Source organism: Botrytis porri (genome assembly GCF_014898465.1).
Source record: "Botrytis porri strain MUCL 3234 chromosome Unknown BPOR_014, whole genome shotgun sequence".
NCBI lineage: Eukaryota > Fungi > Ascomycota > Leotiomycetes > Helotiales > Sclerotiniaceae > Botrytis > Botrytis porri.
The window spans coordinates 1,443,970-1,458,039 of NW_024066088.1; the positions used below are offsets into that span (position 1 = coordinate 1,443,970).

General features: G+C 41.9%; 7 protein-coding genes across 7 annotated transcripts; 3 read left to right on the forward strand and 4 right to left on the reverse strand.

The window, feature by feature from the left end:
* Nucleotides 1–712: 712 nt before the first annotated feature.
* EAF01_009746 (uncharacterized protein) lies at nt 713–1,267 on the reverse strand (the record flags this gene model as incomplete). Its single annotated transcript, XM_038918002.1, has 1 exon — nt 713–1,267. One exon carries the CDS (start codon nt 1,265–1,267, stop codon nt 713–715), a length of 555 nt encoding a protein of 184 aa, XP_038766811.1.
* Nucleotides 1,268–1,445: 178 nt separating this feature from the next.
* Nucleotides 1,446–2,549, reverse strand: EAF01_009747 (uncharacterized protein; the record flags this gene model as incomplete). Its single annotated transcript, XM_038918003.1, has 1 exon — nt 1,446–2,549. The coding sequence occupies one exon, from the start codon at nt 2,547–2,549 to the stop codon at nt 1,446–1,448; it is 1,104 nt and encodes a 367-aa protein (XP_038766812.1).
* Nucleotides 2,550–3,155: 606 nt separating this feature from the next.
* On the forward strand, nt 3,156–4,031 carry EAF01_009748 (uncharacterized protein; the record flags this gene model as incomplete). The annotated part of the gene is made up of 1 exon (XM_038918004.1): nt 3,156–4,031. The coding sequence occupies one exon, from the start codon at nt 3,156–3,158 to the stop codon at nt 4,029–4,031; it is 876 nt and encodes a 291-aa protein (XP_038766813.1).
* A 1,455-nt stretch (nt 4,032–5,486) lies between these two features.
* On the forward strand, nt 5,487–7,288 carry EAF01_009749 (uncharacterized protein; the record flags this gene model as incomplete). Its single annotated transcript, XM_038918005.1, has 4 exons — nt 5,487–5,621; nt 5,746–6,190; nt 6,252–6,744; nt 6,805–7,288. 4 exons carry the CDS (start codon nt 5,487–5,489, stop codon nt 7,286–7,288), a joined length of 1,557 nt encoding a protein of 518 aa, XP_038766814.1.
* Nucleotides 7,289–7,632: 344 nt separating this feature from the next.
* On the reverse strand, nt 7,633–9,099 carry EAF01_009750 (uncharacterized protein; the record flags this gene model as incomplete). Its single annotated transcript, XM_038918006.1, has 4 exons — nt 7,633–8,080; nt 8,143–8,675; nt 8,746–8,930; nt 9,009–9,099. The coding sequence occupies 4 exons, from the start codon at nt 9,097–9,099 to the stop codon at nt 7,633–7,635; spliced, it is 1,257 nt and encodes a 418-aa protein (XP_038766815.1).
* A 1,007-nt stretch (nt 9,100–10,106) lies between these two features.
* On the reverse strand, nt 10,107–12,002 carry EAF01_009751 (uncharacterized protein; the record flags this gene model as incomplete). Its single annotated transcript, XM_038918007.1, has 1 exon — nt 10,107–12,002. One exon carries the CDS (start codon nt 12,000–12,002, stop codon nt 10,107–10,109), a length of 1,896 nt encoding a protein of 631 aa, XP_038766816.1.
* Nucleotides 12,003–13,282: 1,280 nt separating this feature from the next.
* EAF01_009752 (uncharacterized protein) lies at nt 13,283–13,962 on the forward strand (the record flags this gene model as incomplete). Its single annotated transcript, XM_038918008.1, is given in 3 exon segments — nt 13,283–13,662; nt 13,680–13,735; nt 13,754–13,962. 3 exon segments carry the CDS (start codon nt 13,283–13,285, stop codon nt 13,960–13,962), a joined length of 645 nt encoding a protein of 214 aa, XP_038766817.1.
* Between the last annotated feature and the right edge of the window lie 108 nt (nt 13,963–14,070).

A 14,070-nucleotide genomic window follows, 5' to 3' on the forward strand; every position in this document is an offset into this window, starting at 1 on the left:
GAGGGATTATATTATAAGTGTTCCGTATAAAGGAGTTTGAACTAGGGATTTGTTCTGGATCTGTTATTTTTGGGGAAAAACTCGAAACACCATTGTATGGAGTGGAGAAATTTAGCGAGGGGATGACATGGGTTTTGTGGTGGTTGAAAATAGGTATATACAGACATAAATTGCGTAGCTCTCGCTGGGATAAGAAGTGTGAGTTCGGAATTGTTATTGAAATTGATAATGCAAGCTGAAGCTTACTAGTTTATGGCTGGTTAATGTAAGATGGGAGTAAAAAACTACTTCATGAGTATATATGGAAGGGAACAAAAAACTGAAAACCCGTATTCTTGGTCTGATGAAGAAGAGATTGTTTAGTACATTAGATGAAAAACATGATATAGGCATCTTTAGTTTGTTTTATGGATCTCGAAATTCACTATTCTGTTCCAAAAGTTATGAAGCAAGTGGGATAGTCAGATTTTGAATGGGTATAGATGTCAAGTCTGCTTCATCTTGTGCATAGTAGAAGGAATCATTGGTCACAAATTAGAACATGATGATTGAAAATTAAATTTTTAACTATTCAGATCCATTGCTCAAACAAACAAACAAAGGAAATCGTATCGGATCGTAGCCAGCGATATCACCCTACTCGGACCCTACCAAAAATATTGAGTTTTCAGTCATATAACTCCTCCGTCCGTATCATATGCAAACCAAAGGACTATCTCACAATAATGTTATTCCTCCAACCTTTTTTGTCTTCAGATAAGTCGGATTCCAGAATAGCTTCAACTACTGGCCATGTCCATAGACATCCTTCAATACCTTTGAGTTTCATGATCGAATCGAATCTTTCCTTTCTTCCCTTTTCATTGCGCTTCATATGAGCTAATAGTAGATCCGAAGTCTCAGTAGCCAAGCCCTTTTGGTCTGATCTGGAGTAAATCAAATACCACTTTTTCGGGGCGAAAGTTTCAAAAAAAGGTAAGGTACGAATGTCATCTGTTGGACGGAATTGATCTGCAGCAAGTACAATCGCTTGACCTTGGAGAAAATTATTTGAAAACAACGTTTCCACGTCAATAGCAATGTTCGCAAATTGATCGTAACAAGCGTTGTGTAGTATTCCGGGGAAGACTCCTGCCGAGGTGGTCTTGCGTAAAAGGTCTCCTCTCATCCACATAATATCGTTTTCCGCATTGTAATGAAAATTGAGGCGAAATGTTACACTCTTCTGTAGCTTGATTAGAAATTTTATGAGACATGCTATGGTCATATTTCTTGATTGCAATGTGCCGTGATTCGTGGCAGCTTTCGAAAAGGGCATTGGGATAACAAGGTGAAATCATTTGGTTCCTCTAAACTGCTTTGCGGCCGCTATCTGATTCAACTTCGATTCCTTCAAACTTGGTTTCGATTTGAATGGTGCGATGCTGTGGGATTGTGGTGAATTTCTAGATTGCGCGTCGTATTCCGAGAGGAAGACCAGGGATGTTGTGGAATGTTTCGACGGGATTAAGAAGTCGAGTATCTAAAATTGCCTCTACGGTAGGCATCTTCCACTTAGTTAAGTTCGTGCCATCTCGTTCGTTCCTTTCTTGTAGCAATTTCTGGATCCAGTTATTGAGGTGTCGGGCACTGAATTTAATTTGTTCGACTAGGTATTTGATTTCCTGGTCAACTTCAACCCTGCAGTCCCTAGAAGAGTAAACGATGTACACCTTTTCAACCTCTGTTTTAGAGATAGCATAAAGCGTGCAAAGACTGGGGTCTTGCGGTATGTTTACCCTATTTACAATCTTATGATGTGCTTTAATTCCCGCAAAGTCGAGGGCAACGGAACGGAAAAGATATGGCCTCAGTTCGGTATAACGTCTCTGCCAAAAAAGAACTTCTAATGTCGTCTCGCTTGGTGGATCATTAGTGATAGATTGAAAAAGCGGATTTCCTCTGACCCACAGAATGTCTGAATCTGGATGGTAAAATAGAGGACGATGGAGGAAGCTAGAGTATTTATAATGCTTCATGGCAATCGACCGCGATTCACGACAGATTGCAAGCAACGGTGTTGGTGAACACTGTGTAGGACTCCAATGTATAAGTTCATCATCAGCATCGTCATCGTCGTCATCATTGGGATGGATTTTTCCCTCAGCATCTCGCTCACAGATTGTTTCAATTTGAATGACCCGAGGCTGTGGTACAGCAGCAATCTCCCAAATTTTGCGTTGTAGTTCAAGAGGTAATCTGGGAAAGCAGGTAAAACTGCCAGCTTCATTGTCAAGTTGGGTTTGACATAAGCCTTGACGGTTAGGTTGAACTAAGGCTTGAGGTTGATCGCGATTTTGGGGTTGATCTTGAGCACCGGATTGGTCATGGCTATCGGGCTGATGTTCGTCTTGAAGATGAAACTGCGACATGATGGACATTGGTTCGATTACCGATGTTGTTCTCTTCTTTGAAATGCCAATAATTTGTGCGAAGCGCTGTCTGTACGACGAGGTGGATGTCCAGAAATACTTCCTTAGACTTTTAATGAAGAAGGTATCTGGTGTCATTGATGATTAAGGTGATTTTATCTGTGCTCTATGAAACCAAATTTTTGGTAGAAATTGATGGTTTTGTGTTGATGTAAAAGTTGTGATTGACGAGAGGATTGTTAAGAAACTAGCTTGTTTATATGTATGTGTATTAACTAAGCGCGGTGGTTCGGTGTTACAGTACATGGACTCACTAGCACTAGGTACGTTCTGAGTGTATCGCTTCCTCACCAATCATCATGTTCCTCTGAAATACAGCCTTTGTTTTCATGGCTTGAAGCATTATTGATGGGAAGGTTTCTTTTCATGTTTTCTTTCGATCGCCAATCCCAAGCTTGATCAGGAGTTATCCAGAGTTCAATCAATAACAATCTTGTAATGATCTTGTCCCAAAAATCACAGAAAGATATTTGAGATTCACTACAAAAAAGTCAAATGTTTGTGATAGTTGAATATTAATATAATAGTTCAATCATATGGTTCCAATTATCCTCAAGAAGTCTTAAAGCAGGAAAGCTACAAGACCTCAGAATGGCCATAAGTTTCCTTAAAACAACTTTTCTATTACTTTCAAGATATCCTAAAAGTCATTTGATAAAAGTGTCAATTTACTCAACGTTCAACATGCCTTTTAAGTTCTCGAAAATACACCTCTATGCCTTTGAATCTGCAAAGATTACAGCTTGGGTCATAGGTGGTATCGTTTGTGGCCCCACGTTGGCATCAATCTACTTCGGCCATTGTCTGGGCCTCGTAGCTCACTCTGAAATTAAATCTCACATCAGAGAAGCGAAGTCTCGGAAATCAATCAAAAGCTCCAGTCCTAGGAATTTCCGCACCTTCAAAATGTTCAAGTTTCTACCGAAAGAACTACAATCAGCCGTCTGGAATTTCGCGCTCCAGGAAATTGAGCCTCGAACAGTTAAACTCCAATTGTATTGGTGGCAATACAAAGTTTACCGGTCAGGAAGTCGAGATTTCTTGGGTTCTATTCTGACTGCAAAACACAAATACAAAGCTAAGATTCCGGCTTTGCTTCACATCTGTCAAGATTCACGAGATATCGCCCAAAAGAAATACAAGCTTAGTTTTGGAAAATTATTGCAAGGGCGACCCGTGTACTTTGATATTGAGCGGGATACCCTTTGGGTTGTGGGAGGACGAGATCACTGTCGAGAATTTCCACTGCGACTGTTGGGCATGGAAGGTTTTCAGAACTTGATCATCACACCTTCACCAAGACATCTTTGCATTAATGCTCCAGCTACATCGAATGAACCACTACAACAGTGGCTCGATCGACTGGTTTCATGCTCAATAGCGGCAAATATGCGCATTCAGATTGTGCTCGAGCAGGTGGATAGGATAGATAAAGGTATCGGTGAGACAAATGCTGAACGTCTATGCGATGCAGTACGAAATCTCAGCATTCATGATTTTCATCCTTCCGTAGAGATAGTCCTCAGAGAAAGATTGGATTTTGGGGGAGGACTTTGGTAAGTGCACTGTTCCACTGAAGACGTACACCATCACTAATTGACAATTGCTGAAGACGGAAGCAGATATCATGTAATAAATAGCAATTCTCACATGAAGAGATATCGGAAATGGAGTTGCCAATAAACGGAGAGATATGATTCAAATCGCAATGATTTTTCACTTGACTAGTCAGGTGGATGGCCATCTCAAAATGTATGATTCCACGGGGTAGCGTTCCTTTATTCCCTTCTCGACGTATGTTTTTCAATCAATGAACAGAGATTAATACTCGCACAATCATTCAATCTGAGTGCAGGTCCAAACATGGAAAACATCGAGCGACTTATTGTGGAGGGTCGCCATGAAGAATCCAACCTATGTTCTGGATAGGTAAGAAATTTTGACATGCAACACTTCTACTCCTCAAGACTACGATAAGTATCTGGCTCATTGAGCAGTCTGAAATGGCCAAGGTCTTGAAAAAATCGTGATTAGTATCCCCGTCAATGAGTGAGTGATAGTGCCGTGTGGAATTTGACTAGTGATCTTTGAGAGAATCTTCGAGATCCTAATGGTTAGAGTGCAGGAATCGAAGATATACGATATCAGAACGATCCCGAGTATTGAATTTGACGTAAAAATTGAAGATGTGAGGTCAGAACAACATGAGTGATGTTGATGAAGATTGTTGTGTCGGAGCCTCGGGTGTTAGGTCAAATGCGGCTTACAAATTACCTCGCTCACGGGGTTTGACTTCAACCTCCTTTTCGAGACAACCTCCTTTGATATCGCTACCAAATATATTGGGTAGCCCGCTTTGCGAGTAGATCGAAGATCCATATCATCTAGTAATGATTATACGAACTTTCGATGTATCCGGCGTATAGCCAGCCACTCGCGGTTCTGAAATGCTTGGGGGGAAAAGCCATAAGCCTTAAAAGCTGGAGGCGTATCTTATGGCTGTATAGCCATCACACGTGGTGCTAGATTGAAAAGACGATGTCAAGTACTGAGAGCTATAAGCCTTTTACATCAATTCCTGCGAATCAAACTTATCATTTAGCCAAGGATCTTCACCAAAATATCTCTCCGGTTGAAAAGATATGGCATGTGCACTGGCGCACTCTATATATCACTTCCACTTCGTAGTCAGATTCTAGCTTTAGACAACTCAATCCAAATAGTCGATATTACAAGCACTTCATTGGCCTGGACGATTATTGTGAACATCTCCGCATGTTCATGGTAGAATATACTCCGTAGATTGCTTTGCAATATGGTAAGCATCAGGGGCGGCCCACATACAAAGTTGTTGTGGAGGATCCTTGCCAAGGGATAATAAAAGTATGGAAGGGCGCCCATTTATGTCAGCGAGCGGGAACTACCGTCAACTTAAATACCGAAATTTCAAGTATAAGATCTCCGATGTTTCCGGGTGGAAGGTGTTTGATACTTCAAGCTTCTCTTTTCCTCAGAATGTTGTCCATCACTTTTGTCTTACCGGTATTATATGCTCTCTCCGTTGCTACAAATGCTGATGATGCGAATGCTACTATTAACTCGGCTGTTACTAGTGTTACAAAATCTCCAACTACAAATGCGAATATTTGCGTAAGAATCTCTATTTGGCATCGGCAGTCTACGGTCTTTTCTCATCACTGATCAATATGAATTTATTCGAATCATCTTGCCCCCTCTGATACTCTGATGGCAAACTGTTAACCTCATGACATAGTGCAAAGCTCTTCAATTGGCATTGGGTTCAAAAGTTTCGTACCCAAATACATCAGCATATAGCACATTTTTGAACAATTTCTATTCCCAGCAAGAATCACAACTATCTCCAGGTTGTATTGTATCACCAACATCCACAACAGATGTCTCGATTTCAGTCGGAATTCTGTCCATTCTCGGGAAGCTTGCAAACTGGAGTCCTTCATGCCAATTCGCTATCAAATCCGGAGGTCATGCCCCTGGAGTAAGCCAAGCCAACATCAATCAAGGAGTAACGATAAACCTGAGTCCTCTTAATTTTATAGATGTTAGCACCGACCAGTCAGTGGTATCAGTGGGTCCAGCAGCAAGATGGGGAGAAGTTTATCTCAAGTTAGATGCTTTACAACTTGCTGTTCCTGGTGGACGAGTCAACTCGGTTGGTGTCGGAGGATTGACCGTTGGTGGTGAGTCTAGCTGATCAATTTGTTTTACATTCCCAATCGATCAGTCAACTTACATGTACAGGTGGAATCTCCTACTTCTCCCCCAGGAAAGGATTTACATGTGACAATGTCAAAAACTTTGAAATAGTCCTTGCAAGCGGTAAAGTTGTCAATGCGAATGCGAATCAAAATCCAGATTTATATCTAGCTTTGAAAGGCGGCTCCAATAATCTCGGTGTAGTCACCCGAATCGATTTCTATGCATTTCAACAAGGCAAGCTGTGGGGCGGCAATGTTTTGTATCCAGCAACTACCGCGGACCAACAGATCGATGCACTGGCAGAGTTCAGCAGCAACCCAGCTTATGATGAGTATGCCTCTTTGATCACGAGTTTCGCATTCCAACCAAGTGTCGGATCCGTGGTGGTCAACAACATCGTATATACCAAGCCGGTCGCAAACCCGGTAGCATACCAGCCTTTCACGGCAATTCAACCTCAATACTCGAACACATTGAGAATCACAAATTTGACCGACATTGGAGGTGAAACAGCAGGCACAATTACTCAATTACGGTGTGTTTCGCATTAATTTCTGGATTTTCCCTACATCAGTTTGTACTAACATGCTCATAGAACACTATTCATAACAACAACATTTGAAGCCAATAAGCAAATGATAAATGCAACCTACAACGCCTGGAATGCCGCTCTTCCATCTATTCAATCTCTCTCCAATGTTACCTGGTCTTTATCTTTGGAACCAATCCCCAGTAGCGTCCCCGCCAAATCAGCTTCTACCGGGGGGAACCTCCTTGGCGTAACTCCCGCTGAGGGTCCACTAATCGTCGCTCTTCTTACCGTAACCTGGGGTAGTATTGCCGACGATACTGTTGCTAGTAATACAGCAAAAACTATGTTCGACACAATTGATGTCTATGCAAAGGCATCTGGATTCTACAATGACTGGCAGTATATTAATTATGCAGCGAATTGGCAGGATCCAATTGATGGGTATGGAGCGGTGAATAAGGCGAAGCTTCAGGCGGCGAGCAAGAAGTACGATCCGCTGGGTGTTTTTCAGAAGGGTGTTACGGGAGGGTTTAAACTTTTCGTTTAATTGAGGGGCTCTATAAAATCTTATCTTGGGTATTACGGGATATGAAGGTATTTTCTAGGTGTTGAACTATCTTGAGGAGTCTTTGGCCACTCAATTGAAATGCGGCTGATGAAAACCAATCATTTGTACGAGGTTTTGGTCGGCAAGATGTACATCATGGAATCATATTATGGATCTAATACATCTCTGATGGTAATCACTATAAAGCAATTCTCAAATTGCTGATTAATATCAACATAGGAAGACAAAGTGGTACATTATGCCACTAAGAGGTATCTACATAAGTTTTTTAATAGGTAGGTCCAAGCTAACCGGTCCTTTCATTTCACATAGAAAATCCACTCTTACTCTGCACCCTTATTCGGCAACGCAAGATACTCCCCCGAAGAAAGACAACTATCATCATCAATATTCACTCTATACTTCTCCACTAACTTCCTCACTTTCCCCACCGGTATTCCCTCCAATCTATACCCATCGACTCCCGTTCTCCCGTCTCTGCCCCCAATAATCGAATTCAAAATCGCTTCCTCGGTAGCTTCACTTGCGGCTCGGAAAAGTGTCTCGATACTTTCATTTCGGATGACTTTGATATCGTTGATTTCGATTTTCGAAAGCCCGTCAACTTGTGGTGTGCCGACTGTCTCGGTGGGTTTGTTACAAGTAGAGAGAGTGAGAATTATGTCGCCGGAATGATTGCGACCAACGCCATGGCCACCAACTTGGGCGAGTCCTACCGCGCAATGACGGGCTACGCGATTGAGTTGATGAGGGAGGAGTGGTGCGTCGGTACTATTGTTTCGTTAGCTGCAGCCCCTACTTCATACCAATATTGTAAAAAAAAGAAAACCCACGTCAAAACAATAATAATACTCCCCTCCCCAATCTTTCCATTCTTCTCACTCGCCCTCTCCTTCTCCTCCAACTCTTTACTCTCCTTCAACAATAATCTTCCAATCGGCACCCCGCCAACTATGAAATCCCTCAAATGTCCATAATTACTCTGCACCAACACACCCACGGTGAATTTCTTCTCCCCCTCTCCCTCCCCATTCTCCCAAGGCATCTCTCCAAAAACCCTCGAACTGGTCCCCGTTCCCCCAGGAAACAAATGACAAGTCATACCAGCCCCCCCTCCATACTGACCTTCCTGAACCTCTCCCTGCGTCATGGCGTTCTCAAATGCAGGTTTTACTTCTTCGAGGGTTAAAGGAGATTTATAAATATCGTTGAGGATAAAATCGGCCGTTTCGCCTACAATCGGTGTACCATAATTTGTCGAAATTTCTTTGGCGGGAGCTTCTTTCTTGGCGGCGACGTCGAGAACGCGTTGCCAGAGAGCTTGGTAGACGGTCCCGAGGGAGAGGGAATTGGTTATTGCGATTGGCTTTTTTTGTATTAGAACATTTCCCTGTCATTTTTGATTTCTTCGATTGGCTAGAATGGAACAGACGAACGGTATTAGAATATCCCCAATCTTTAATCTGGTAGTTTCCAGTTAATTGCCCATTTCCATTAAGCGTGTGGAGCCCCGCGTAACAGGGGATAGTGATATCATCAGGATGGCGGGGAAATATGACAGTAACGCCTTTACGGGCGTCTTCGCCATCATTTCCAACGGTGTTTTGGCCAACGTAGACTCCTAAAAAATATTAGAATATTTAGTTAAAATTCAGGGGGTGGTGATATTCTCGGGATACGAAATCTTAGGGTAACGAACCTGGAACATCGAGAATGGAATTTTTGGGCCCGGGTGGGAGTTGCCCGGGAACGTATCCGATGTCTTTACTTGTGAGACGTGTGATTGGCATTTTGCTGACTAGAGAGTATGTTTGTTTGGGAGTTTAGTGGTTGAAAAATATAGAGATAGATTAGGTTTCAGTGTGGTATTTATAGAATTTGAGGTGGGTGGGTGGATATGTGTCTCTGTTAGTCAAAGTGGGATGGCGGGGTAATTCTATGGTAGTGACTCACGCCGTAAGATCATTCATTAGTGCTGATGTTGAAGTCTATAGGTATAAATGATTCTTATACCGGATTTCCCATCCCGAATATTTCTCTATACCGATGCTTTAGTCAAATCCGATCTAATTGGTTCAATGACGTGATCCGAGCCGGGATAAGCGGTTCATTTGGGGATCGCATCTAATTAGGAAAGTGAAAGTATGAAAGGCCCAATAAAACTTAACCTAATGGGGACTCATCAATACCAATAACGCAATTTGTCGATCATGGAATAGAATAGTGTGATATCATGGCCCCTGAATTTAGCGAAATTTGTGTTCGGTCGCAATAACTTCGGAGTATTCAAGCTCGATTCAGGATACCCAAAAATTGTTTCATCAAGTCTAACCAGTCAGGTTTCTTTTCTTGCATGGCTGTCTTGTTTTCCATTTCGATTTGACTCGAGGTGCATTGCAAGACAACTAACGTTCATAATACGTGAGGTGAACTGTGTATCTATCCTTCATCAAATGTATAAAGGGCCTACAATTTTCTGAGAGGCGATGAAACCAGGCAGGAAATAATCCTGAATACTCAAGGAAAACGCCACTTCTTGAGCTGGACATGAATTAATAAATATGAAAAGATGAGTAACGTGTGGTACACGAGAAAATATATGGTCATTTCAACACCAGAATTGGATTCCATATTCACCCAAGGTGGGTCTAAGTATTCGAGTGGTTGGATGTCACGCATCAATCTTGAATGTCACGGGAGATTAGCATATGTCGAAGAAGAAGAAATTGATTTTCTTTTTGACTTGAACACAAGCTTCTATATACAAATTCTAAGTAATTAGCCACAGAAATACTAATTAATATTCATGAGTTATAAAAATTCTGCCATGAAGATCTTCCTTCTTGTATACCTCCATTGCTATTTTATGTGCCTCATCTTTTTGCTCAGGCGTCAGACCTTTCAATGGCATATCTTCTGGAGAGTCTACGGGTGATACCACAAACGGGTCTTGATGGGACGAACCGGGGTATCCGTTTCTTCTGTTACTGTCTATTGATGAATAAAGGTTGGAGTCAACTTGCTTTTGCGGTCGAAATCGAAGGTTATCATTGGATAAATCCCGATGACTTTTCCTTGGCCTCACCTCCGGCCTGCTTTTAGTATTGCCAATGTCTTGCATGCGGGAGTAAGATCGTGATTGCGATTGGCTAGTACTAGGATCTAGGGTGTCTCGATGACTCTTTTCATGAGTCATCATTCTGCGGTCGCCAGATCCAGGCCGTGCAGGAGATTTTTGACGGCTACGATCTGACGGATGTAAAAACGGAGGCAAAGGTGGTTTGCCTGTGTTTTGGTAAACGTGGTTTCTACCCACAGTCGTGCGAGGCGTGTGAGGCGATCGTCCAGGTGATTTCCTACTCGGAGATTTACCAGAGGACCTTGTTCTATCCTCACTTAACGAATTAATTTTTATTGCTGGTAGTCGTGTATGGGGAGTGGTCTTTGGTAGAGTTTCACAATTTGACTTTGTTGGAGGCTTAGGTTGAAACGGCGGCTGAGAAGGGTCTTGTGTACGTCGCGAACGTGTAGATTTGCTACTGTCGGAAACATAGTCTGATGGTTCATGTGCATCTGACTTAATTGGAGCTCGTTGACCGGTGCCTGAAAGTGATACAGCAGAATCGTGTTGCTTTTTCACTCGGCGCGGACGCGTAGGTGTAGACGTAGATGTATCACTTTCAGAACCATAATTTGATAAGTATGCTCTTGATTTAGATGAAGATCGTTGACCGGTGGGAAGAGAAACAGCAGAATCATGTGGTCCATTCACTCTGTGAGATTCATGAATTCTCGTGCCGATATGTTCTCGCGGTTTCGATCCTTCCACTCTGTTATCCTTTAGCGAGCTCAGTACATTACTGAATTCGAAATCATACTCTTTCTGCCATATTCTGATCAAGTCTCTCGGTGTGACACCCTTCTTCAATCTGGACCGTATGCCCTCCAACTGTTGCTCATTGCTATCTATGTAACTTTCAATATCTTTCACTATTCCACTCAATTTGGTATCGTATAACTGAGAGTTTGACTCCCGACTGCCAAGACGAGCAATCCGCTGACATAATCGATAATCTGGTGGAGGTTTTCGTATAATCATACCTTTCCCTTTGGATTTGTGGGCCGGTTTATCATCCTTAATTACTTCAAACATTCTTCTTCGGACACCCGAGTCCAAAGTAGAAAGACACCATCGATCATTTATTTGCCACTCTAATTTCTTGCACGCACGATGTAATTTTTCTGTATAAAGTTCGTCGTCCCAGCGCTTTCCAGGCCTACAGATGAATTTTATCTGAGAGTCGGGTGCTGGTTCCGTCCAATTTTGGTTAATGTCGAGTAGACCTCCAATAACAATGATATCAATTTCAATGTAGTCGTGAGGATGATTCTTATTCCAGCGATCGATGTACTTTCCGATATATTTAATTCTCTCCTTAATCGAATAAGGTCCCTTATATACATGACGGGTCTGATCCGACTTTTCATTTCGATTATCACTTCTGTGCGGTGATTGAGCCCTTTTTGCGGGATGCGGATCCTGTGGACGATCTCTTGAAATCCCATCATTCAGCGCAGCACTCCGATGGTTTATATCAGTCTTATTGCTATTCGATGATTTTTGTGTGTGACTGGTATTCTTTTCAGGGCGGGGACCTTTTCTCTTGACAAACAATGACTTCAGCCACCGCATACCGAGACGTGAGGGCTATTCCAAATTAGCATATCGTGATTCATGCGATTGTTAACTCAAAAGGGAATAAAATATACCTCGATCTACTTAAGACGACAAAACAACATGACTCCCGTATGGGAACAGAAAAATCCTATTTACCAGTGAAATAAATGAGAAACCAAAAGAAATGAAAGAAAACTGGGCCGAGAGTTTTGGTTAATACTTCTAACCTTAACTTATGCAACCAGAATAAATCGCCCTAGGAAAGAAAGCAGGACTTGGAAAGTCTTGCCAGAAGATAGAAAAAAGAATGTTGTAAGTATAGAACAAGCTATGCAAACCTTGAAATCAAACGAGAGTTGATGTTGGAAATTTTAGGAATCCAACAGAGAGAGAATCCTTCATTTTATTAATATTTGACTGCGGAAAACAACTACTTGAGATCAAGATCAGGCCTTCATGACCGCAACTCTAAACGAGGAATACTTCTTGCATAAAGACCTGTAAGGCGGCCATGGCAAAAAGAGTCCGGAGGCAATAACGAATGATGATATATTTTTTTATAGGTTAAGGCAGGCTGTGGCCAACATGGCCAACATGGCCACCACTTTACACTGCCGTCTCCGTACTCGATAGTTTGGCGTCTCAAATACTTTCTGAATAAAATAAATTAGGCGCCAGGAAGCATCTCTAACATGTAGCTGAAGACCACAATTTAGATGATGAAGTTATATGTAAGTATGATATAAAGACAGTCTATGTAAAGCCTAAGGACAACAATACAAATCAATGAACATATAATTGTAAGTTTTAAAAGAAGATAACATCGTGAACATCTTGTTGTTGTAGTTGTTGTGGTTGATTTGGATGAAGTTGGGTTGTTTCGCTTGAGGTTACCAACGGAGGATCGGCTTAAGAAATACCAACCTCATCATTACATAAGCATGGGTTTGTTACTCACAAAACCAAACACTGTTCACGGTCGACCAGGTGGATTTTTTTCATATGGCCGACCAAGACTTCGAGATCCGGAACGAAAAAATTTCACATTTAATCAGATTTTGCGGATACAATAGAAGTATATCTTCTATTACAATGACGAGACAAAGGGCAAAGAATTGGTCGTGATGAGAAATGCCATTAGCCGACGGAGATACACCCGGACGATGGAGATTCATTGATAATATTAACTGGCAGTTCTCAGGTTGCCCAATCTTTCCAATCATGCTTTTCTTCCTGCTCTAGAGTTCTTTCACCGAAAGAAGTTCATCAAAGTTGAATCTTTCGCTTCTGCAAACATGGTTAAAATTATAGAAATCTACCAAGCGAACGCTAGCTTCGGCAAAAACAATCACAATCCCCAAGGTCTCATATGTGTATTCGCCGGAGCAACAAGCAACATCAGTTCCTCTACTCTCGAGGCACGAGCAAAGGTATTGCAATACCCTACTTTCTACGTGCTGGGGAGATTAGCAACGAGATTCGCTACTCAATGCGAAAAGCTCCTCAGTCTAACCCCAGAATTAAAGCTCGCGTTTCTCGAAGTTAAAACTTCGTCACTCTCCGGTATTGATACTGCTTGTAAGCAAATTTTGAATGCTGAAGAACAAGTGGATTATTCGTATAGAATGTACCACAGTGTATGCAACCTCGTCAACTCATTTCTTCTATTCAATCTGTATCTAATATTCACAGACACGAAAGAAAGTCTGAAGTTCAATTTAACTTAAAAGTAAATCTACCTAGAACAGGTTTATACTGATTCAAAGAGACGTCTAGAAATGACTTTCGCCCTGTCGTACCATACACAAATGCGACTCCTACTAATCTTCTTCCATTACTACGCTGTTCTTCGCATCCACGTGTTTTGAGCGTCCTCAATGCAGGACAAGAACTAAAAATGCAGGTTGAAGATGTCGGTCTTCAGAATCCTGAAAAATGTGGCCCTCGCATAGCTATTAACCATATACCACGATGATGACGCTGGGATTGGAATATCTATCGCAAAGTGACGCAACCCAAAACATCACTTTTATACACTCATTACCTGGCTTGATAACTAGCGATGACTTTTCTCGATTGACTA